This window comes from Phasianus colchicus, chromosome 3, assembly GCF_987193195.1.
Source record: "Phasianus colchicus chromosome 3, bPhaCol1.hap1.1, whole genome shotgun sequence".
Classification (NCBI taxonomy): Eukaryota; Metazoa; Chordata; class Aves; order Galliformes; family Phasianidae; genus Phasianus; species Phasianus colchicus.
In genome coordinates this window covers 85,716,407-85,734,851 of record NC_143438.1, presented here as the reverse complement: position 1 = coordinate 85,734,851, position 18,445 = coordinate 85,716,407, and the positions used below count along the sequence as shown (strand labels likewise).

At 36.4% G+C, this 18,445-nt stretch overlaps 1 protein-coding gene across 17 annotated transcripts in view; it reads left to right on the top strand.

Annotated features, from left to right (window-relative positions):
* The window catches only part of CYRIB (CYFIP related Rac1 interactor B), a 99,730-nt gene extending 82,543 nt beyond the window's left edge, over positions 1-17,187 (top strand). For 15 of the 17 annotated variants that reach the window (XM_031591228.2, XM_090137996.1, XM_031591226.2 and 12 more), the window contains 10 exons: positions 1,045-1,127; positions 6,961-7,082; positions 8,740-8,845; positions 9,446-9,582; positions 10,201-10,278; positions 10,376-10,492; positions 11,619-11,698; positions 13,265-13,391; positions 13,950-14,020; positions 16,385-17,187. In XM_031591228.2, the coding sequence (XP_031447088.1) occupies positions 1,055-1,127; positions 6,961-7,082; positions 8,740-8,845; positions 9,446-9,582; positions 10,201-10,278; positions 10,376-10,492; positions 11,619-11,698; positions 13,265-13,391; positions 13,950-14,020; positions 16,385-16,448 (975 nt within the window). In that variant the 5' untranslated portion in view covers positions 1,045-1,054 and the 3' untranslated portion in view covers positions 16,449-17,187. Of the gene's footprint in view, positions 1-6; positions 888-1,044; positions 1,128-6,960; positions 7,083-8,739; positions 8,846-9,445; positions 9,583-10,200; positions 10,279-10,375; positions 10,493-11,618; positions 11,699-13,264; positions 13,392-13,949; positions 14,021-16,384 lie in introns of those variants that run through there. The other 2 variants (XM_090138001.1, XM_031591234.2) reach the window with 2 other exon arrangements.
* Positions 17,188-18,445: the final 1,258 nt, after the last annotated feature.

Sequence of the window (18,445 nt, the reverse complement as noted above, 5' to 3'; positions counted from 1 at the left end):
GTAAGTCTCTCAGCCCTTCACAGCTGGTGCATTTGAAATGGTATGAAGAGGGTTGCTTATACCTGCTGCAATGAAGGCTAGGGGACTCAGTTGCAAATCTGCAAATTGAAAAAGGGTTGCATGTGGTTTGGTTTTTTTTTGCCTTTGTTTTTGTGTTTTCGTGTTTTTTTGTTTTTTTGTTTTTTCCTCAGTAGGAGCCAAGCCACCATCATGCTACTTTGTAAATTTTCTTTTCTTGTGCTTAGTCATTTTGGGTCTCTGTGGTCAGTGATGTCCATCCATCTGCCTGCAAATCAAGTAATCATACAATGAAAAATTCTGTCAGTATGCCATGGTAATCTGTACTGAGCAGTTGTTCTCTGTAATCCTATCTTATATACCAGCAAGTACTAAATTATTCCTGGTTCTGGTTTATTCATTCATGGTGCAGTTAATGCATATTTCTACGTCTAAAAGTCCAACGTGGAATTGCCTGAACTTCTTAAATCTTCTAGGCACCTTGTGCAAGAGAACTGGAGATTACCTGTGTTGGCATTTTCTGCACAATGAAATGATGCGATGCATCTTGATTCAGCTTTCTATAATGATCGTCTCTCAAAATTATGAGAGCTTACAAAATTAAAACTCTTTTCCTCTGTTGTCCCATCAGGTAAAATCCTGTAGTGTTACTACCATGTCAGTGCTGACAAATATGGTATTAGCCCTCAATATGGTACTCCTGCTCAGGACACTGGTGCTAAGGTGTACCGGGACAGAATTAGTCACAAGACCTCCAATTGGAGTTGTGCCCCTTTCTCAAAGGGGAGGCTGTGAAGATGTTGATGTACGTCACTTCTGACAGGAAAGCTGCATTGCATCTCTGGGATCACCAGCTGGACGGCCCCGAGGTGGGCTCTCCTCCCCCTGGCAAAGAGGGAGCCTGAAGGACGGGTCCATGCCTGATGGAACTCCTTGGTCTTCTTCCCCACCACTTCAATCAACTATATTTGGGCTGTTCCTTCTTATAAAGGAAAATTTTCTTTTCTCTCATTCTTGTCTTGGCAGGTACCTTAACATGGGGAACCTTCTTAAAGTTTTGACATGCACAGACCTTGAGCAGGGGCCAAATTTTTTCCTTGATTTTGAAAGTGAGAAGATGATTTTATATATCTATTACTCTTTGCCTGCAGTAGACTGCATTTGTCATGTACTAAATGTATGTTTTCACTTTGCCATCTTTCTAACAGCTTTGCATGCCTGAGCTATGAAAAGTTCAGTGAAGTTTTGACAAAAGTAATAATCTTCTTTAAAATAACCCAAGTTTCTAAGAAGTAAAATCTTTGTTTCCAGGAATACTTTCAAATTGCATTTTGTGTCTGGAATCTGATATAGTTTCCAATTTAAAACCAAAATTCTGTTTGGTTTTTAACCAAAACTTTGAAAATAATTTTTAAAAGAATTTGAATTCTTTGAAGACATACTGAAATTACAAGGAGATGTGTGTCTTAAAGAAGGACAAAATATGGAACCTAATTCCTTCTTTGTGCACTTCCAGTATGCCTCTGGACGCTGAATGCAGCGTATACCATTTGACTCACAACAGCTCTTCATAGCTCTCCAACATCGCAATGGTAGAGGTGTGTATGTGAACCTTACTTGATTTGGCATTGAAATTTGACAGTAAACCTCATCCCTTTTCAAATGGGGGTTCAGCAAGTGTTGTAGAGGTGAAATTACTTTTGAAGGTAAAAGAGGTATACCTTTGATCAATGCCAAGAGTTCAGGAAGGTTCACATGCTGTTGGTATTTCTGCTTTTAGTTTTTGTTGCATGATATAATGTAGCCTAAGAATGGCAGGTAAGTGGTGTTGGCTGCTGCTGTGCATGTTTAATCACTTTATTTTGGGATGTGCTTTACCCCAGCTGTGCATCAACTAGCATAAAATAAGAAAAATAATGTTCAAAGTGCATTTTAACTGGTAACAAAATACATTGGAATACTATAACAACAACAACAAAAAAAAACACCACGAAGTATTATGATACAGATAATACAAGATTCATTATCTTTTCTTTCTCCTAAATTATTTTTCAGTGAAACAGTGCCAATTGGTTTTATTATTTGTAACATAAAAGAGAAAGCTTGAAGAAATATGGTTATGCTTTAGTATCATTTGAAGTTGGAGTGTTTCTAAACCCTTATTCTGTAGTGTTGATTTAATCATCTGTCTTTTCTGAACATTTAGTTTACTGAATGACAGTAGCCATACAAGTTAGCCATGAAAGGAAGATAATCAAGGGCTGTGTTCAAGAACTGGAAAACAAAACTTGTTTAAGAACATTTCAAGTTTCATATAATTTCCAAATAGGTGTGAGATAGTGAAGCAGGGAGAAATGGTGCAGGAGAATATTGGAGCATTGGAAGTCCAGCTTAGTCTGCAAATACAAACTGTTTAATAGGATTGTCCACTAGTTCAAGGTAGCTGATTCTAGAATCATTTGTGATAATAATTGCTGCTAATTTTTTAAAAGTTTTTATCCATCACATTTTTTTAAGTGCATGTTTTGAGCATGAACGTGATTTGGCATGAGAGTAAGCAGGTTGCTGACATGAAATGTTTATACACGCAGTCAAATTAAGTGACTTACACTGTGGCTGAGTTGTTAGACTGTTCTTTATTCATTTTTAACTCTGTCCTATCTGTGTTTCTGCTGCTGTACTATGTACCCATACTTCTTTCTACTCTATTTCAGATAGCTTGCCTTGACAGAATCTTGACTTTGACACAGTCAAGATCTTTCTTCAAGACTTGGCACTTAATCTTGGGATACTTAAGATTATGTTTTTATGGGGAAGAGCAAGTAAGCTCTGTATTAAAAACAAAATTCCCAATGCTGTATTACCTGCCTGGCCCAATTATGCACAGGCCTAGATCTTTTGTTTTTGAATCCAGGTATGTCCTTGGAATGAGCAGACCAGTTAAATGTTCCTTAACACAATACCATAGCAACAGAATCTAATCTCTGAAAAGCTTTATAGGGATACAGGTGCTGAATGTAGAAAGGTTTAAAATTGGTTTCCAGGACTTTCAGATATTTAGCTTGGTGCTAGTTTGCAGTGATTTCAGTGACTGGCTATCAGAACGCAGACAAAAAAATGATGTAATGGAATGTTGGCTTTTCCCTGCATTAATGCAGGTTAAGCTCCTGTTTTCTTTGGTCATTCAATCCAGCTGTTTGAAACAAATAATTATTTTAAATATTCTACTAAAATCTTTGCAGTCCCACTTCAACAGCCACGTACAACATGGGAAGCTTGTATTGATGTCACTGCTGTCACAATGCAATCCTTCTCAAACTTAGTGGTTTGAATAGTAGCTAAGCTGCAGAGTACTTTTGCTTGCAGGTGGTGATCTCAAGCTAGCACTGAAAGTATTCTGCATTACCTCCAAAAATCTTAGCTGGGTTTCAGAGAAGCCACAGAGACAGTTTTCTCCAGAGTTGTTACGGTAGAGACGCATACATCATTTCATAGAATCATAGAATGGTTTGGGTTGGAAGGGTCCTTTAAGATCATCTAGTTCCAATCCCTCTGCAGAGTCACCTCCCTCCAGACCAGGTTGCTCATCTCTAGCAGGCTGGAATTTCTCCCCTGTTGGTGAGTCCCATCTGGTTTCAAATAACTTAATGTGTTCTTCTCTAAGAAAAATACCAGTTTTACAGCACACAGCAAATACTATTTAATTGTTAACCCTTATTTTCTGTCCCTCCTTTATTCTGTAGGCCAACTAAGATGCTTTTAAATAGTCACAAAATGTGTGTTCCTAGCATGCAATACGTTGTCATACTCACAGCATTTAGTTCACATGACAGCGTTTGTATGTTGCTTAAGTCCAGTCTCTTGTCTTTAACATGTTACTGTGTGAGCATTCTGAACTCTAAATGTATGTTGCATTTAGTGCAGTAACGTTCTGATTAAATGTGAAATTTACTTCTCATTTGCTCAAAGGATATCAGTCTGCACTTATTACTGGATTAAAGATGGGAAAGCTGCCCTGAATAACCACGGGTTAGCTCCCTTGGCAATGATATCAAACCTCAGAACTGCTCAGCAAGCTGTGCTGTGCTTGCTCTATTTGCTCGTGTAATGGGAGTTTTTGCCAGGTAAAAGTAAAGCATTGTCATGCAGTTGTGACATGAATTTACATCCTCTGTAAGAGGAAAGGGGGAATCCCTGAAGTTACCACCTTCATGTTGCTGTTTGGATGCTTGGCATTGCTGGCTGTTCATTCTTGATTATCAAGACAAGTTCCAGAAGTACGTTTTTCATTTCTGGTCCATGTCCTCCATAGTGAGGAAAACAAGTTTTACAGTTAGTGACTCAAATAAAGTCCCCACAGCTTGAGTCCTCATGTACATCCAAGTGTGTGCAAATGCTCCCTCCATCTATTGGAGCTTCCAGATGCACTGGAGAGAGGAGCCTCTCCCTTTTTATCTTTGACTTATTACAGGACAGTGTCTTCCAAAGCCAATAAGCCAATTGTTCTGAGCCAGCCTGCACCACGGCTTGAAGCTTTTCCACACTGTTTTTTTTTAAACCCATCTTATTCCATCCTAAATAATTTTACATTCACTTCACAGTCCTATGGGCTTTACTTTTTATATTTGCACTGTTCTCTTAATAAAAATATAGCTCTTCATTGCATGTCCTGGCAATGAAGAATTTCAGATGGGAGAGGAGCTTAGTTGGGACAAAACAAGTTATAGTTTTGTCTGTTGAAAGTGTACCAAAATAAGATACATGCCGGAAGAAGTAATCCAGTGCCTACTGGATTTTAAAATGTGTATTTAGAAATTTGTTACTTATAAACAATAAAATGAACACCCCCCCAACAAATAAAGTCTCTGGTTTAGGTTTCCTGAAACATTCTAGGGAAACGAAGTACGGTAATTTCCTCACATCCAAAGTGAAGCAGACTTGAGGAGATAAAGGGGTTGCCATACATAGCCAGCCACTCAGCAAAGACTTCATAATTTGTATTCGGAGGGTGATTGTTATTTATTAACTTGGAAGGTCACAGTATCACATCTGTTCTGCTTGTCTGCTGGTTTTGAAAAAAGGAAGAGTTCTTGTGAGCCCTTCTGCTGTGCAGCCCCTCATCCCCCAGTGCTGAAAAATGACTGTCCTTAGTAGAGAGGGTAAAGAAAAAATGTCATGAAAAATTAAACAGGCAAGAGGAGTTCTCAGCGTGAGACAATCCAAGTGGCAAGTCTTGATTGCATTATTTAACAACACAATCTGGAATGCTACAGAGCTTCACATTTTAGTCTGTATTTCACTATAGCATTTCATGTTTGTGCATGAACTGCTGCCAGTCAACTTGTGCTTACCTGTCTGCTATATTCCTTCATTTTTTTTTGTCTTCATTTCTTACAGCAGTCTTCAGCAGCTTTCAAAATTATAAATGTGACCTTTGTGATGATCCGAAAAGCACTGGCCACTTTTACTCGATGCCTAATCAATGTGGTGCTCTTGTACATACTTTTTTTTTTTTTTTAAAGGAGTGACCTGCTTAATTTTACCCATGATAATTCTTGGTTGTTCTCAAAATAGCACAGTTAAACTGTTGCAAAATCTGTATAGGCATGTTTGCTAATAATGCCTACTCTGTGTATCTGATGAACCATAAAATTATGAAATATGATGCAAAAATTAAAACAAAATCCAGACAGGCAATGCATGTGAAACTTAATTTCTTCTAATGCAAACTCTGCTTTATAATGATTTTCTATTGTGTCACACTCATATTGGGATTTTTTTCTTTTTTTAACTTAAATGTCTCTGACTTCCATCACCATTAGTGAGTGTTGTATATATCTATCATAGAAAAATCACTTTCATTAAAGATTTTTGCTGGGCTTTTTAAACTGCACAAAATTATGAGGCTGTATTGCCCATAAGATAGCTTTTGTTTGTCCCTGTAGAAGGATAGTAACAATAAATCCCTTGACTTTTGTTATTGGAAACCCTTGAATTACAGTATCTTGATATTTATTTAATATCGTATTTTGCCCACTTAAAAGGATAAATGTTTTTTTTTTGTTGTTGGTTTTGTTTTTTTGTAAATAGCTGTGCTAACAGCTTTGCTAATTAGCTTTTTTTGTATCAGGGCCTAACTTTAGAGCTTTCATCAGAATTTTAAAAGAAAAAGTTTGTCAGGTAAAATAAGTCTGAGATATTTGTACTGAAGTGGTTATGTTTAAACGTTAAGTCCTCTTGGTTTTCTCAAAACATACTTCCACATTGAATGACATGTCTTTAAATGCATACCTATATAGAGCTTTCTGAAATAATAATCAAATACACTGCTGGTAAGACAATGTATATCCTTAAAATTAAATGGAAAAAAAAAAAAAAAAAGAGGAAGAGAAGAAGTTCATACAAGATCTTCTTCTCAATTATGGTTTTGCAATTAGTGCAATAAAGAATGAGTTGTGAATTAATTATATTTAGAAGTAAAAGATACAGCAGCTCTTTTCCCTACCAATAACAAGGCAGAAGAGAAATAAGCTTATGCAGTAATCCTAGATAACCTTCAGGTGTTCATTTCCATTGTTAGTATATGTGCAGTGAGTGTGCTAAGTCCCTTACTGTACACTGAGTTTGCACTGCACCCTATGGTGAGGATCGGTTATCATTACACAGCACTCATAAAGGCATCCTGCCAGGGTCTCTGGATTTCTTTTTCTGAATCTAATAGTAAATAAGTCAGAGTAGACTCCAAGGGGATTTTTTGGGTTCCTAAAAGAAGGTAAAATATTACTAAAACAAATGCAATTTGCTCTCTTTTGGAGTTCCTAATACATAGTAGTAATTAGTGAGTTGTATGAAGAATTTGTCCCCTAGGTGATGGTGTGCCTCTTGAATTCCATAATGTTGTTAAAATATATATATAAATATTTAATATGTTCTACTGTTTAGATGCCCAACCTACAGAATCTGAAAAGGAAATTTATAATCAGGTGAATGTAGTGTTAAAGGATGCAGAAGGAATACTGGAAGACTTGCAGTCATATAGAGGAGCTGGCCATGAAATACGAGAGGTGAGCCAGAGCGTTACGATTGTGCACAGCTTGTGATTGTTCATTGATCCTAACAGTACCACTGGAATTTAACTTGCTTGCAGGAGCTGTCTTGGCAGAGCATGTTGCCTATTAAAATTGCTGTCTTGAAATTCTCCTTTGGAATGTTCCTTTTAATGGCAAAATGGATGTCACTTGTTTCAGTAATATTAACGCACATGTGTAATAGCACACTTCTCAGAGGTTTTATGGAATTGTTGCAAATGGTTTTCTTTATATTTCCACATTAGCTCAAGTTAGTGGTCATTTGACAAGCTCGTAGCATGACTGCAATACAGTGTTAAATAATGTCAATATCTGTTTGTGGGCTGATTGGAAAAGTCTGATGTGTGAGAATCCTAATGCGAAAGGCTTCTCAATACCTTCCAAGTGGCTTTTATTTACTGAAGGAGGTGTTTGGAATGGAAACAGGGTTTCTGAACAGCATGTCACTCCGTTTTTCTTTAACTTCCAGGAAAAGTAGAATAAATGCTCTTTCAGTTCCTTCTTCTTCTGGTTCAGATGGAAGAGTAGGGGCTGCTTTGCTCCTATAAAGCGAGAAGAATTCTCACTATAGCGTGCTGTGAGAAACCTTACTAGATACAAGTCTCTGCTCACTCCACATAAATTGGAGAAATTCATAGCTATTCAGCTTTCATAAGTACCATGTGTTTTTATTCAGTCTCTCTGAAGTGGTAAGTTAGGTGTAGTAATGGTAATTGTGTCACACACAACCCTGGGGAGGGGAGATGGCGTATTCCTTTCTTTAAAGAAGGAGCATGTTCAAGCAGAGGCTCTAGGATCTGGCTGCAATGTGTGTCACAGCACCAAGGCCTGAAGTTCCTGTGGAGAAAGAGACTTGCAGCTGAGAGGAGGTAGGCAAAGCAGAAGGAAGCTTTCTAGGGGCCAGAAAGAAGTGTGCTGAAACTTGCAGCCCAGAGTTGACTGAAATGGATTTTGGAGTCAAGGACTTGACTGAAGAAGGGAGCTAGGGAGTTACAAGCTTTTTTATTTCGGTTTTCTAGATAAATTTTGGTTGTAGAAAAGTCCTGTTCCTGTCTTAAAAACTTGAAGAGATTGAATTCAAAGTGTTATCTGTCTTGAAAACTTAATGAAGTGAAGATGAGGTCTACACATACATGCCTGTCTGACATATGACATCTTTATGTTGCTGATTGTATCACAGTGTCCCTGCTGTAATATTTAGCCTGAATTTCATAGTGAATGTATTGTGGTTTGTTTTCTTCATGGTTTCTGAAATTGGTGGTAGATAATATTAGAAAATTTTATCACTGAATTGCTTTGCTTGCAAGTGAAGTTGTTGATTTCAATTAACGACATCTGGTTTTGTAAAGTTTCATAATCTGAGTAACTTTATTTTTAACAATTTATTTATACTTTCTCAAAGTGTTTTTTGTTTTGCTTTTCTATGCTGGATACTTACTTTCAACACAAATGTTTAGCGCTTTTTGGAACAGTCTTTGGTTAGTCTTTGGTTATCTCTTTACTAGAAAGTGCTCAGTATTTAGAAAGCTAGATTACTTCTCTTAACAATCACCCTGCATAGATTTTTTTTCAGTGAAGTCTCAGATATTCTTTATCTAAACATACTCTTTTCCTCTTTTTTTCCTAATATAAGGCAATACAGCATCCCAATGATGAGAAACTGCAAGAGAAGGCATGGGGTGCAGTTGTTCCATTAGTAGGCAAACTAAAGAAATTCTATGAATTTTCTCAAAGACTAGGTAAGTTGAACGGTATGAACATACTTTTTGTCTTCACTGGGTTTGTACACTTGAAATATAGACATAGATCACATCCAGGTCAACCATTTGTTATGAGCTCTTATTGCAAGGTTCCTTCCATGCACTTTTTTTTGTATGCCGCCTTTTTCATGTGGAAGTAAATTTACTTCAGTGGATACCTGAGAGAAGAGAGGATAGGAGTATACTTGACATCTCCTGTCCCTGTAGTAACCTGGGAGGGCACTAAGATATGAGTGTGAGTTTATCTTAAAAACAGACAAATAAAACATGACTTCTGATGATAGGTATCGATCTTTAATTTTGTTTTATCTTCTTGAAATTAACTTGCACGTTGCTGACAAAGCTGGAATAAAGCTTTTTGAAAAACATTTCATCAGTGTCATTAGCACTGATTGGGCATAGTTTCCATAGTGGTTTGTAAGTAAATATGATAAAATTGACACATAGAAACCATTCCCAAAGTCTATTATTAATTGCCATGTGTTTTGGAAGATTGATATTTTAAGTCTAGTGTGTAGAGTATCAGACACAAGAAGCAGGTGCACTTGTATATTGTGAAACATTCTCTTCTCTTTTAAGAGGCAGGATTGAGAGGTCTGTTGGGAGCCCTGACAAGCACTCCATATTCACCAACACAACACCTGGAGCGAGAGCAGGCTCTTGCTAAGCAGTTTGCAGAAATTCTTCACTTTACCCTCCGATTTGATGAGCTCAAGGTAAGAACTTGGTGTAATTTTGTAAGTAGGTTAGAAAACAACTCTATTTAGTGAAGTTTGGGTTGCGTTCTGTTCTAGAACAGGGCATTAAGGAAATATTCAAATGTCTGCTATGGATGACTTGTTCGCATGAACTACAGCTAAACTAAACTGGAATACAGAAGAAACATCATATTAGCTTTAGACACTTGTTACATTTCAGTTCATCTTAGTCATGTTTCTTCAGCTGAATTTTGTACATCTGTTGGGATGATGCTTGTGTTACTGTTAATAGCTGGGCACATACTTTCTTGCTGACGTGAAAAGAACTTAGCTCATAATAATACCAATGTATTGGTCTGATCCTTGGAATCAAATATACAAAAACATTTTTTTCAACTTATTAATTTCAAATTCCTATTAGAAAACCTCCTCCTTTCCTTGTTAGATCTTGTTCTGAAAAATCTGTGTATTTAGTAAGATAGATTTGTTCTATGTATCTCTATTTACAATGTCACAAGTCTTTTATTTCAGGAATTTACGTATTTTCTTTTTCTTGGTACTCAATTTTATGAAATCTTGTCTTTTTATTTTTCTTGAGAAGTTTGTCTTAACTCTTTTCCTTCCGTATCTACATAGATGACAAATCCTGCTATACAGAATGACTTCAGCTACTACAGAAGAACTCTGAGCCGTATGAGGATTAATAATGTCCCAGTAGGTAACCTTTAGATGTTATGAAATGTAACCTTGTGCTATGACCTAGTTTTTCATATAAAGAACAACTGAATTCTTCTTTCCTTTTGCTTTCTAGGCAGAAGGAGAAAATGAAGTAAATAATGAGTTGGCAAACAGAATGTCTTTATTTTATGCTGAAGCAACGCCAATGTTGAAAACCTTAAGTGATGCTACAACAAAATTTGTGTCAGAGGTAAGAATATACATTTATGGGTTGGATAGCGTACTTAAGCTTTCCAGGGCCGGACATCATTTTGAAAACTGAACTATCGGGCTTATTCTTGCATCCAGAAATCCAACTTGTTTCTTTGGAACCTCAAGAAACAAGAACTGCCTTTCTTAGAAGCTGTAGAGGTGAACAGTGTCAGCTAGCCACCTTGTGGATGCATTGCAAAAAATAAGCAGGAAGTAATAGAACACTGATAGTGAAAGATTTCCTCTAGTAATACCTAGAAGGTAGGCATGTTGCCTGCTTTTTTTTGGTACTTGGATCAGAAACTTCATAAAATTTCAGGAGAAACAGTTTGATTTTGTACTTAAAATAGAGAGGGAATTGCAGTGCATCTTCCTTTTCTCCTTCTGAAGGCACTTCTCTTTTGCAGTTTAAAGTCAACTAAGGTTAATGAGAGAGAATGGATCCTGAAAAGTATTCCAATGTTGTAAAGCATTCTTGTTTCACTGTATCTAAATATCAATGATACTTTAATTGTAGTGATTGTATTCTGACAGACAGTTGATAATTATGATGTTTTGTTCCAAATGGAAGAAACTATTTTTCATGTAAAAAATAGTACATGTGTTAGAATACTAATACAAAGTCGTATTTCTATTTCAATAAATTCTTCATTGATTCTTCTTTACACTTGAAATGCCTTGAAAAGTTACTTGTCGTTTTAAATTCCTGAGATTGAGATATTCTTCTGAAACAATAAGTCTTCAATGAAAAGAAAGACATGCATCTGCTGCACATATTTGGCTATAGAAGTCTGTCCTTAGAGAACAGATTAGTTTTTTTTCCTTTAGAACTTCATAAACTTCAGTAGTTTCACTGGTGCATTTCTGCAAGCAAAACAGATATGGTAGGCTTCAGTTTTGTAGACTTTACTGTTTAGGTTGCCAGCTTTTAATGTAACGTTTAAAACCCAGGACAACAAAAGCAAAAATACAAAACACAACTTTGCAAAAGAATTTAATTTTACCATAATTGTACTGGAGTTTTTAATTCTTCCATATTGCCATGCCAACAGATCATTGACTTGATTTATGTTTTATATTATAATCTTTTACAAAAATTGAAAACTGTTTATCTTCTTTTGCAGAATAAAAATTTACCAATAGAGAATACTACAGATTGTTTAAGCACCATGGCTAGTGTGTGTAGGGTCATGCTGGAAACCCCGTGAGTATTAATAGTACTAATATTGTGTATTAATCATATCCATGTCTTTAGATGTGACTTGTGATTCATTAAGAGGAAAGCTATTTGGGTAACTAGGAATTTTGGTGTTATCTTTTTACCAACTTAGTTGTTAATCTTGACATGAAACTAACTTGTTTTATTTTGCTAGCCACACAAATCATGTGGTCTACTTTTCTGAACATATTAATATTTTAAAATAGAACAGCTATGAAAGCTAGACAACCTCTTGGTGGTACTTATAAGTGGTTTTCTCATATATAATTCAGGAAAATACACCATTTGAGCATGATTGCCTAGGGCCTCCTAGAAGAGAGGTTATCAGCGACTGTGCTTAACGGTGTCTCCTTGCAAGTTGGCCTGGCTGAAGGCTGTAACAAAGTTACAGTGCCCTTGCCTGGGGAACATGAGATGAATTTAGGCATAAGGACAGACTATAGTCTATTCCTAATTTGAGAGGCTCTGGGAGTATAAACAAAGTCAAAATAAGCTTTGTATTTTTTCTATGATGGAATTCATTTCCCAGTAGTAAAACTCCTCAGACAAGAGGCACGATGTCAAATTAAAAGAAGTTCAGATCAAATATCTCAGTACGTATGTTTTGAAATACATTAATATCTCCCAATGTTTATACCATTAGTCTGTTTTGAAATGGTCATCTCATTCAAGAAAGTACTTTACCATTGAGCTTTCATTTCCCTCCTGTCCCCACATCAGAAGTTTGAGTTGCTTGCATTTTAGGGATTAGAGGGGAGAAAGGATAAGGCATGCAGAAAGCAAAGTTGGTGTGTTTTTTTGAGGGAGGGGGAAGTTTGAAACATCACGATAGGGTGCTATTTTAGATTTGAGAATCTGTAACTTCCAGCTATTGCTTTCTAAGCGGTGGTTTTGCTTTTGTGATCAGATCGCTGAAAGGAAAAAGGAAAATTCTCAGAACTGTTCTTTCTCTGAGGATTTATGGCAGGATTTTATAGACTATTCTGCTCTGGAAGGAACCCACAAGGATCATTGAGACCAGCCTCTGGTTCCACACAGGACCACCCAAAATTTCAGACCTTATGTCTGAGAGTGTTGTCCAAACTGTCCTCCAACTCTGGAAACTTGGGGATGAGACCACTGCTCTGGGCAGCCTCTTCCATGCCTGACCACCCTCTGCTGAAGAACCTCTTCCTGACACCGTCATACCCACCCCTGGTGCAAGTCCAGGCCATCTACTTGGGTCCTGTTGCTCTATTCCCCTTGTGGGAGAGCTGTAGGGCACCAAAGTCTCCCTTCAGTCTCCTCTGGGCTGAACAAACCATAAGACTTCAGCCACTCCTCATGTGTTTTACCCTGTAAACCCTTCCCCATCTTTGCAGCCTTTTTTTGGACACTCTAATAGTTTTAGTCCTTCTTATATTGTACCCAAAACTGCACTCAGTACCCAAGATTGGGATGCACCAGAGCAAAGCAGAGTGCATAATTTTTCTCTTTAAACTTATCTTGGGCATTACTAGGGATTACCTTTATTTTGTTTGATGAATAATTTTCCATGTTTTTCAATTACAGTGAATATAGAAGCAGGTTTACAAATGAGGAAACAGTATCATTCTGTCTGAGGGTAATGGTGGGTGTCATCATACTCTATGACCATGTGCATCCGGTGGGCGCTTTTGCCAAAACTTCTAAAATTGATGTAAGTTTTTTGTTTCTGAGTAATCTTTTGAGTATTTAAACTGTTTTGTAGTTTTTTTCTTCTGCGTGGATTTTAGTGCAGGTTTTAGTAGCAGATGTGCCTTTTGGTTTGATAGTGAAAGGGTATTGTTAACTAGCAACAAAACACGTGTATAAGCAGTGAGAAATATAAAATTCTTTATAGCTTTAGATTCATATTGGTTATTGTCAGACGGCTAAAAATGTGATGAGGTTCAGGTGGTGACAGTCTTGTTCATTTGTGAACAGTCATTTGTATTGAAAGGTACGAATCAAAACTACTGAAAACAGTGGTGGCATCTGGCTTGTTCCTCACTCCTGTAAAATGCTTCATTCTTTGCTAGTTTTCAGGTCTAACTTGGTTTGTTTGGTAACAGTCTGTGAAATGCATGCTGTTAACATATACTGCTTAGTGGTTAATCAAGGAAGTGCACTCTTGCAATTTTTAATTAATTTTCTCAAAGTGGCAAATAACATATAACACTTCCGTAAGCTTACAAGATATTTGTATGAAAAAAATCATCTTTCTTTTGACTCCTAGATGAAAGGATGCATCAAAGTTCTTAAAGACCAGCCTCCTAACAGTGTAGAAGGCCTTCTAAATGCTCTCAGGTAATCCTTTTTTTTTCTTTATTTTAAATCTTTGTAAATTTTCAGAAGTTGTCCAGGATCTTCCTTTCACAGTGAAGTGTTTAGTGCTGGAGGTGAAAGGCGAATGTGGTTATTGCAGGCTTCTTTCCATTGTGTTTGGAGCCATGGACACATGAAGAAGCTGTTGTGTTTTAAAGGCTGTATTGTAAATTTGTTCTAAGATAGCTTTTTACATGCATCAGCTGCTTGCAGGGTAAGAGTGGGTGAAAAATTGTATGTGACAGAGTAGCGACTGTACCTGAAGACAAAATTGTTGACTAATTAATTAATATTGCCATATCCTTGGCTGTGTGGTTTGATAATGATTTTATGTATTATTAGCAGAGTCTGAGTAATTTAATGCAATTTTCATGTTTCACAGATAGCTTCAGACATACACGGTAGATAGAGGAGCAGTTTCTACTTACGTATGAAAAGCTGTTGCAAAGTATTTATAAAGGGGTACTTGCAGTGCGAGTATCAATGTGTTTGCTGTAGAATATACAAGACAAGTGGTTAATACATAAATTAGAGAGATGAAAAAGAGCAAGTAACTCATTATAGAAGCCTAAAACTGCTAATTGGATCATACAGTTATATCTCTACGTGTTAGTGTCAGGCATCAGAGGATTTGCAAGACAAAATGAAACACAGTAGATAAGTAGAGGCCTCTGTTTTGTGCTTACTTGAAAAAGTACCATATTTATTAGTACAAGTTAACTATAATTCTGTATGGCTATTTGTGTGTTTAAAATGTGGAAGCTTTAGATGATGTTGCCCAATTGGCTTTTTCTTATCAGTAGTGAAACTGCATTAATTTCCTTTTTCTTTGTGTCCAGCTGTAGTAAGAAGGGAAATAATGTAGTATTATAGGTGGTTTAATTGGGCAAGTTTTTTTTCAGATTATTAGCTAAAGATAAAAAAAAAATCTGTTGGAAAGTTTTGAGTGTTTCCATGCCTACATGGTTTGGTTACTCATTTCTAAAACCTCTTGTGATAGTAACCAGTCTTTGTGATGGTAATCAGTAAAAGAAAACAAGTTTCTAAAGAGAAAACACAGTATTTCTTTTCTGCCCAGCAAAGTACACAAAAGGTCGTTCAGGTTCTCACTCCATTGTGTTCAGTTCTGTGAACTTGAGCTGTGCTGTCATGCTGACATTTTGCCACACTAACCCATTTCATACATACGATATTTCAACAATCCAGGTTTTTCATATATGTGACGATTTATTGCGGTAAGATATTGAAATCCTTTTTTAAAATCACATTTGGAACTGTTGACTAATGATGCTGAGCTGCTGTGTGCCTACATGGTGGAAGGGGGTTCAAGATGATGTCATGAGAAATTAAGATGATCTGAGTCTTTGATTTTTGGAGGATTTGGGTTGGAAGTTTTCTTTCCTGAGAGGTAAATCATGGCTCTTAAAAGCAGATGGAAGGTAGTATGGATTTTGAAAGATCTCAGCTGTTTGGAATTAAATTCTTATAAGTATTTAAATCGTGTTCAGCTTTTTCACATGGGCAAAATACCAAGTAATAACTTCTCTAGATTTTAGAAAAGCTTAGGACTCTTGTGGAAATTATGTATTCCCAAAATGTTCTGAAATCTATACTGATAATGATTTTCAAAACCAAGCCATTGTATATTCTGCTAGTGAACATGTAAAATATCAGTGCAGTTATGGATCACACTCAAAGTGCTAATTTTAACCCATTAAATATTTGAATTACAGAATAAGATTTTCTAATAAGATCAGGGAAAGGAACTGTGCATGGATTGCAACATGGAGTGTACACAGTACTTTAAAATAAGATCTCACAAAGTTTTTTGTGGTGATTAAAAAAAAAAAATACCCTAGAGAATTTTGAGGGAAAAGAAGGGAAAAAACACTTGTATCTATACCTTTTAAAGATGTAATTAGCACAGCTATCTAAGTAAACAGGGAATTAAGCCATTGCCTCTGAGGAATCTTTAAGTGGTTTAGTTATTGGAAGTTGGGAAGGAAGATTTCAGAAGCATTGTTTCAGTTGAAGATGTTGCCCATGAAGTCAGTCAGTCTCAGTGCTCACAACTGGCTTTCACAGCTGCACATGACTTTACTGAGAAGTGGCATATGAGAATGAGCCAACATCCACCTGAGGCTTTTTTATTTCTTCTTTGTGTAAGGCTGCTGGAGTATAGACCTGATAATAGTAGCACTTCCAGGTGACAGGAATAGGTGTAGATCAGTGGCTGTAGGGTTTTCTATAGCATAAACTCAGTTTGTTCAGTTATGCCTCAGCTTATCTGTACCAAAACGAAATAGTTTGTGTTTTTCTAAACTTGATTTTTATTTCTGTGCTTAGGTACACAACAAAGCATTTGAATGATGAGACTACCTCCAAGCAAATTAAATCCATGTTGCAATAACAATTACCTGGAACTCGCACCTGCTGTAGACAGACAGTATTCTGCAATGACTGAGATGCACAGATTTTTTTTTTAGTGATTGCAACTACTATCTCATTCATTCTTGCTTTGTATTTTTTTTTCTCTCTTCCTGTTTTACCTTTTTTTTTTTTTTTTTTTAATCACTTTCTTGTTCTTAAGTAAGCTCAGACTTCTTTTCTGTGCCAAATCAAAAATTACAATTCTGGAAAGTTTCTACATTTCAGAATAGCCATTCTAAGTGGCAGCTAATTATGCGTTGTATTTGGATTTCTCTGTACTGGGGAAAGATTTGTGACTTGAACTAAATATTTTTAAACTTGTGGTTTTTTCTTTTTTTGAAAAACTAATATTTAATATTGCTTCTTCTGCATGGCAAGACTGCCTACTTCTGCTATTTAAAAATCCCTTGATGACTTCATTTTCTATTGCAGCTTATTTTCATGTTGAACCATGAGGAAACTAAAAGCAGATTTGTTTAAATTAACTGTGTTTGTACAAAATGGTACCCAACACAAAGGTTTTTTTAAATGAGTAAAAACTGTTTTGTTTAAAAGTTACGTTTGCATTTTGACTCATTTTTGTAAGGATGTATGTTGTATGTTTAACCTTTAATAACTAACGTTAAACTGTGGTGTGTGCGTAGCAAAATTACGTATGCATGTTCATGTCAAATGATTGGCTGTGGATAAGATAATAAAATCAGCTTTCATTTTTCTAAGTGTGGTTTGATTTACCAGTATTTTGAGTGAGATGTCTTCGTGCTCTTTGGATTTTTACAAAAAATAAATTTATAAATTTTATATAGTGAAAACTCTGCTGTTTCATTACCAGTAACCACTAGAGTCTAGTGCACTGACCTTAAACCTAACACATTTCAGGGCTCTTACTTGCTTTCCTGTTGATTCCTTGTCACTAGGTTTTGAGAGGGGAAGAATACTGTCCAATCCACGTAGGTCCTGGTACTCATTGCTGAAGAAACTGCATTTTGATAACTCATGCTGGCTTGCATAGCCATCAGAATGACATTCCAGATCAGGCTACCAGTCTGGCTCTTTCCATACCTGTGGTGGGGAGATTAGTTTCTCTTTTGGTGTATACTAGTGTAAACTTTTACAGATATGTAGATATTGGAACAGTGTGTAAATTCTGAGTTGTCTTAACATACTAAATGATGTTTCCTTGGTGCTACTCCAGTGTTTTTCCAGAATAAGTTGAGCCTTGGTGAAGAAAATCAAGCTGGAATGGAAAAACGAGAAATGAAAACTGCTGGAGAGAATTCTTCTGAAAGATGGCATGGTTTTGCATCAGTGGGCATTAATGCACCTTGTCTGTTTTGTGATTATGCTAAAAACAAGTTGTCAGCATTCTGGAAATGAGACTTAAAACCTGCAGACAAACAAGAACACCCTCAGTTTTATTTGCTGGACAAATGATGTAACTTTCCATGGCATGCTTGCTCCAACTTTAATATGCCAGTATGACCATGCTGAATGTCTTGTACTTAGACTTCTGCACCATCAGGAAAGATTTTCCTTTTAATTTTTTTCATTTTTTTTATGTCAAGGATTCTTTGTAGAAGTCCCTCCTGAAGAGAAAGCAAACCATACAGGAATAAAATTTTCTTGCTTAGACCTGGTACTACTCTCTAATCCTTCTGCCAGTGTCATAGTTGGAACTGCGTGAGATAGGACAGGACTTAGTTTGATTTCTTTTTAAGTATATATTTCCCAGAATTGCATGAATGTTTAATTCTGCATGCAGTCAAACATTGTATGTATCTGAAAGAGTAACTGGCCTCTTGAGTTCGTTGCTGATGGGGGGAAAAAGATGTTTCTCCTCAACCTCATTATGGAAAAAAAAAAAAAGTAATAATTGCAGGAACAGCAGTTGTTGTGTCTTGTTCTTAAAGCTTTTTAGAGGAAATGTTTTTTCCAGAGATTAAGTTTTAAGTATAACTTGGGTATTTGACAGAAAAT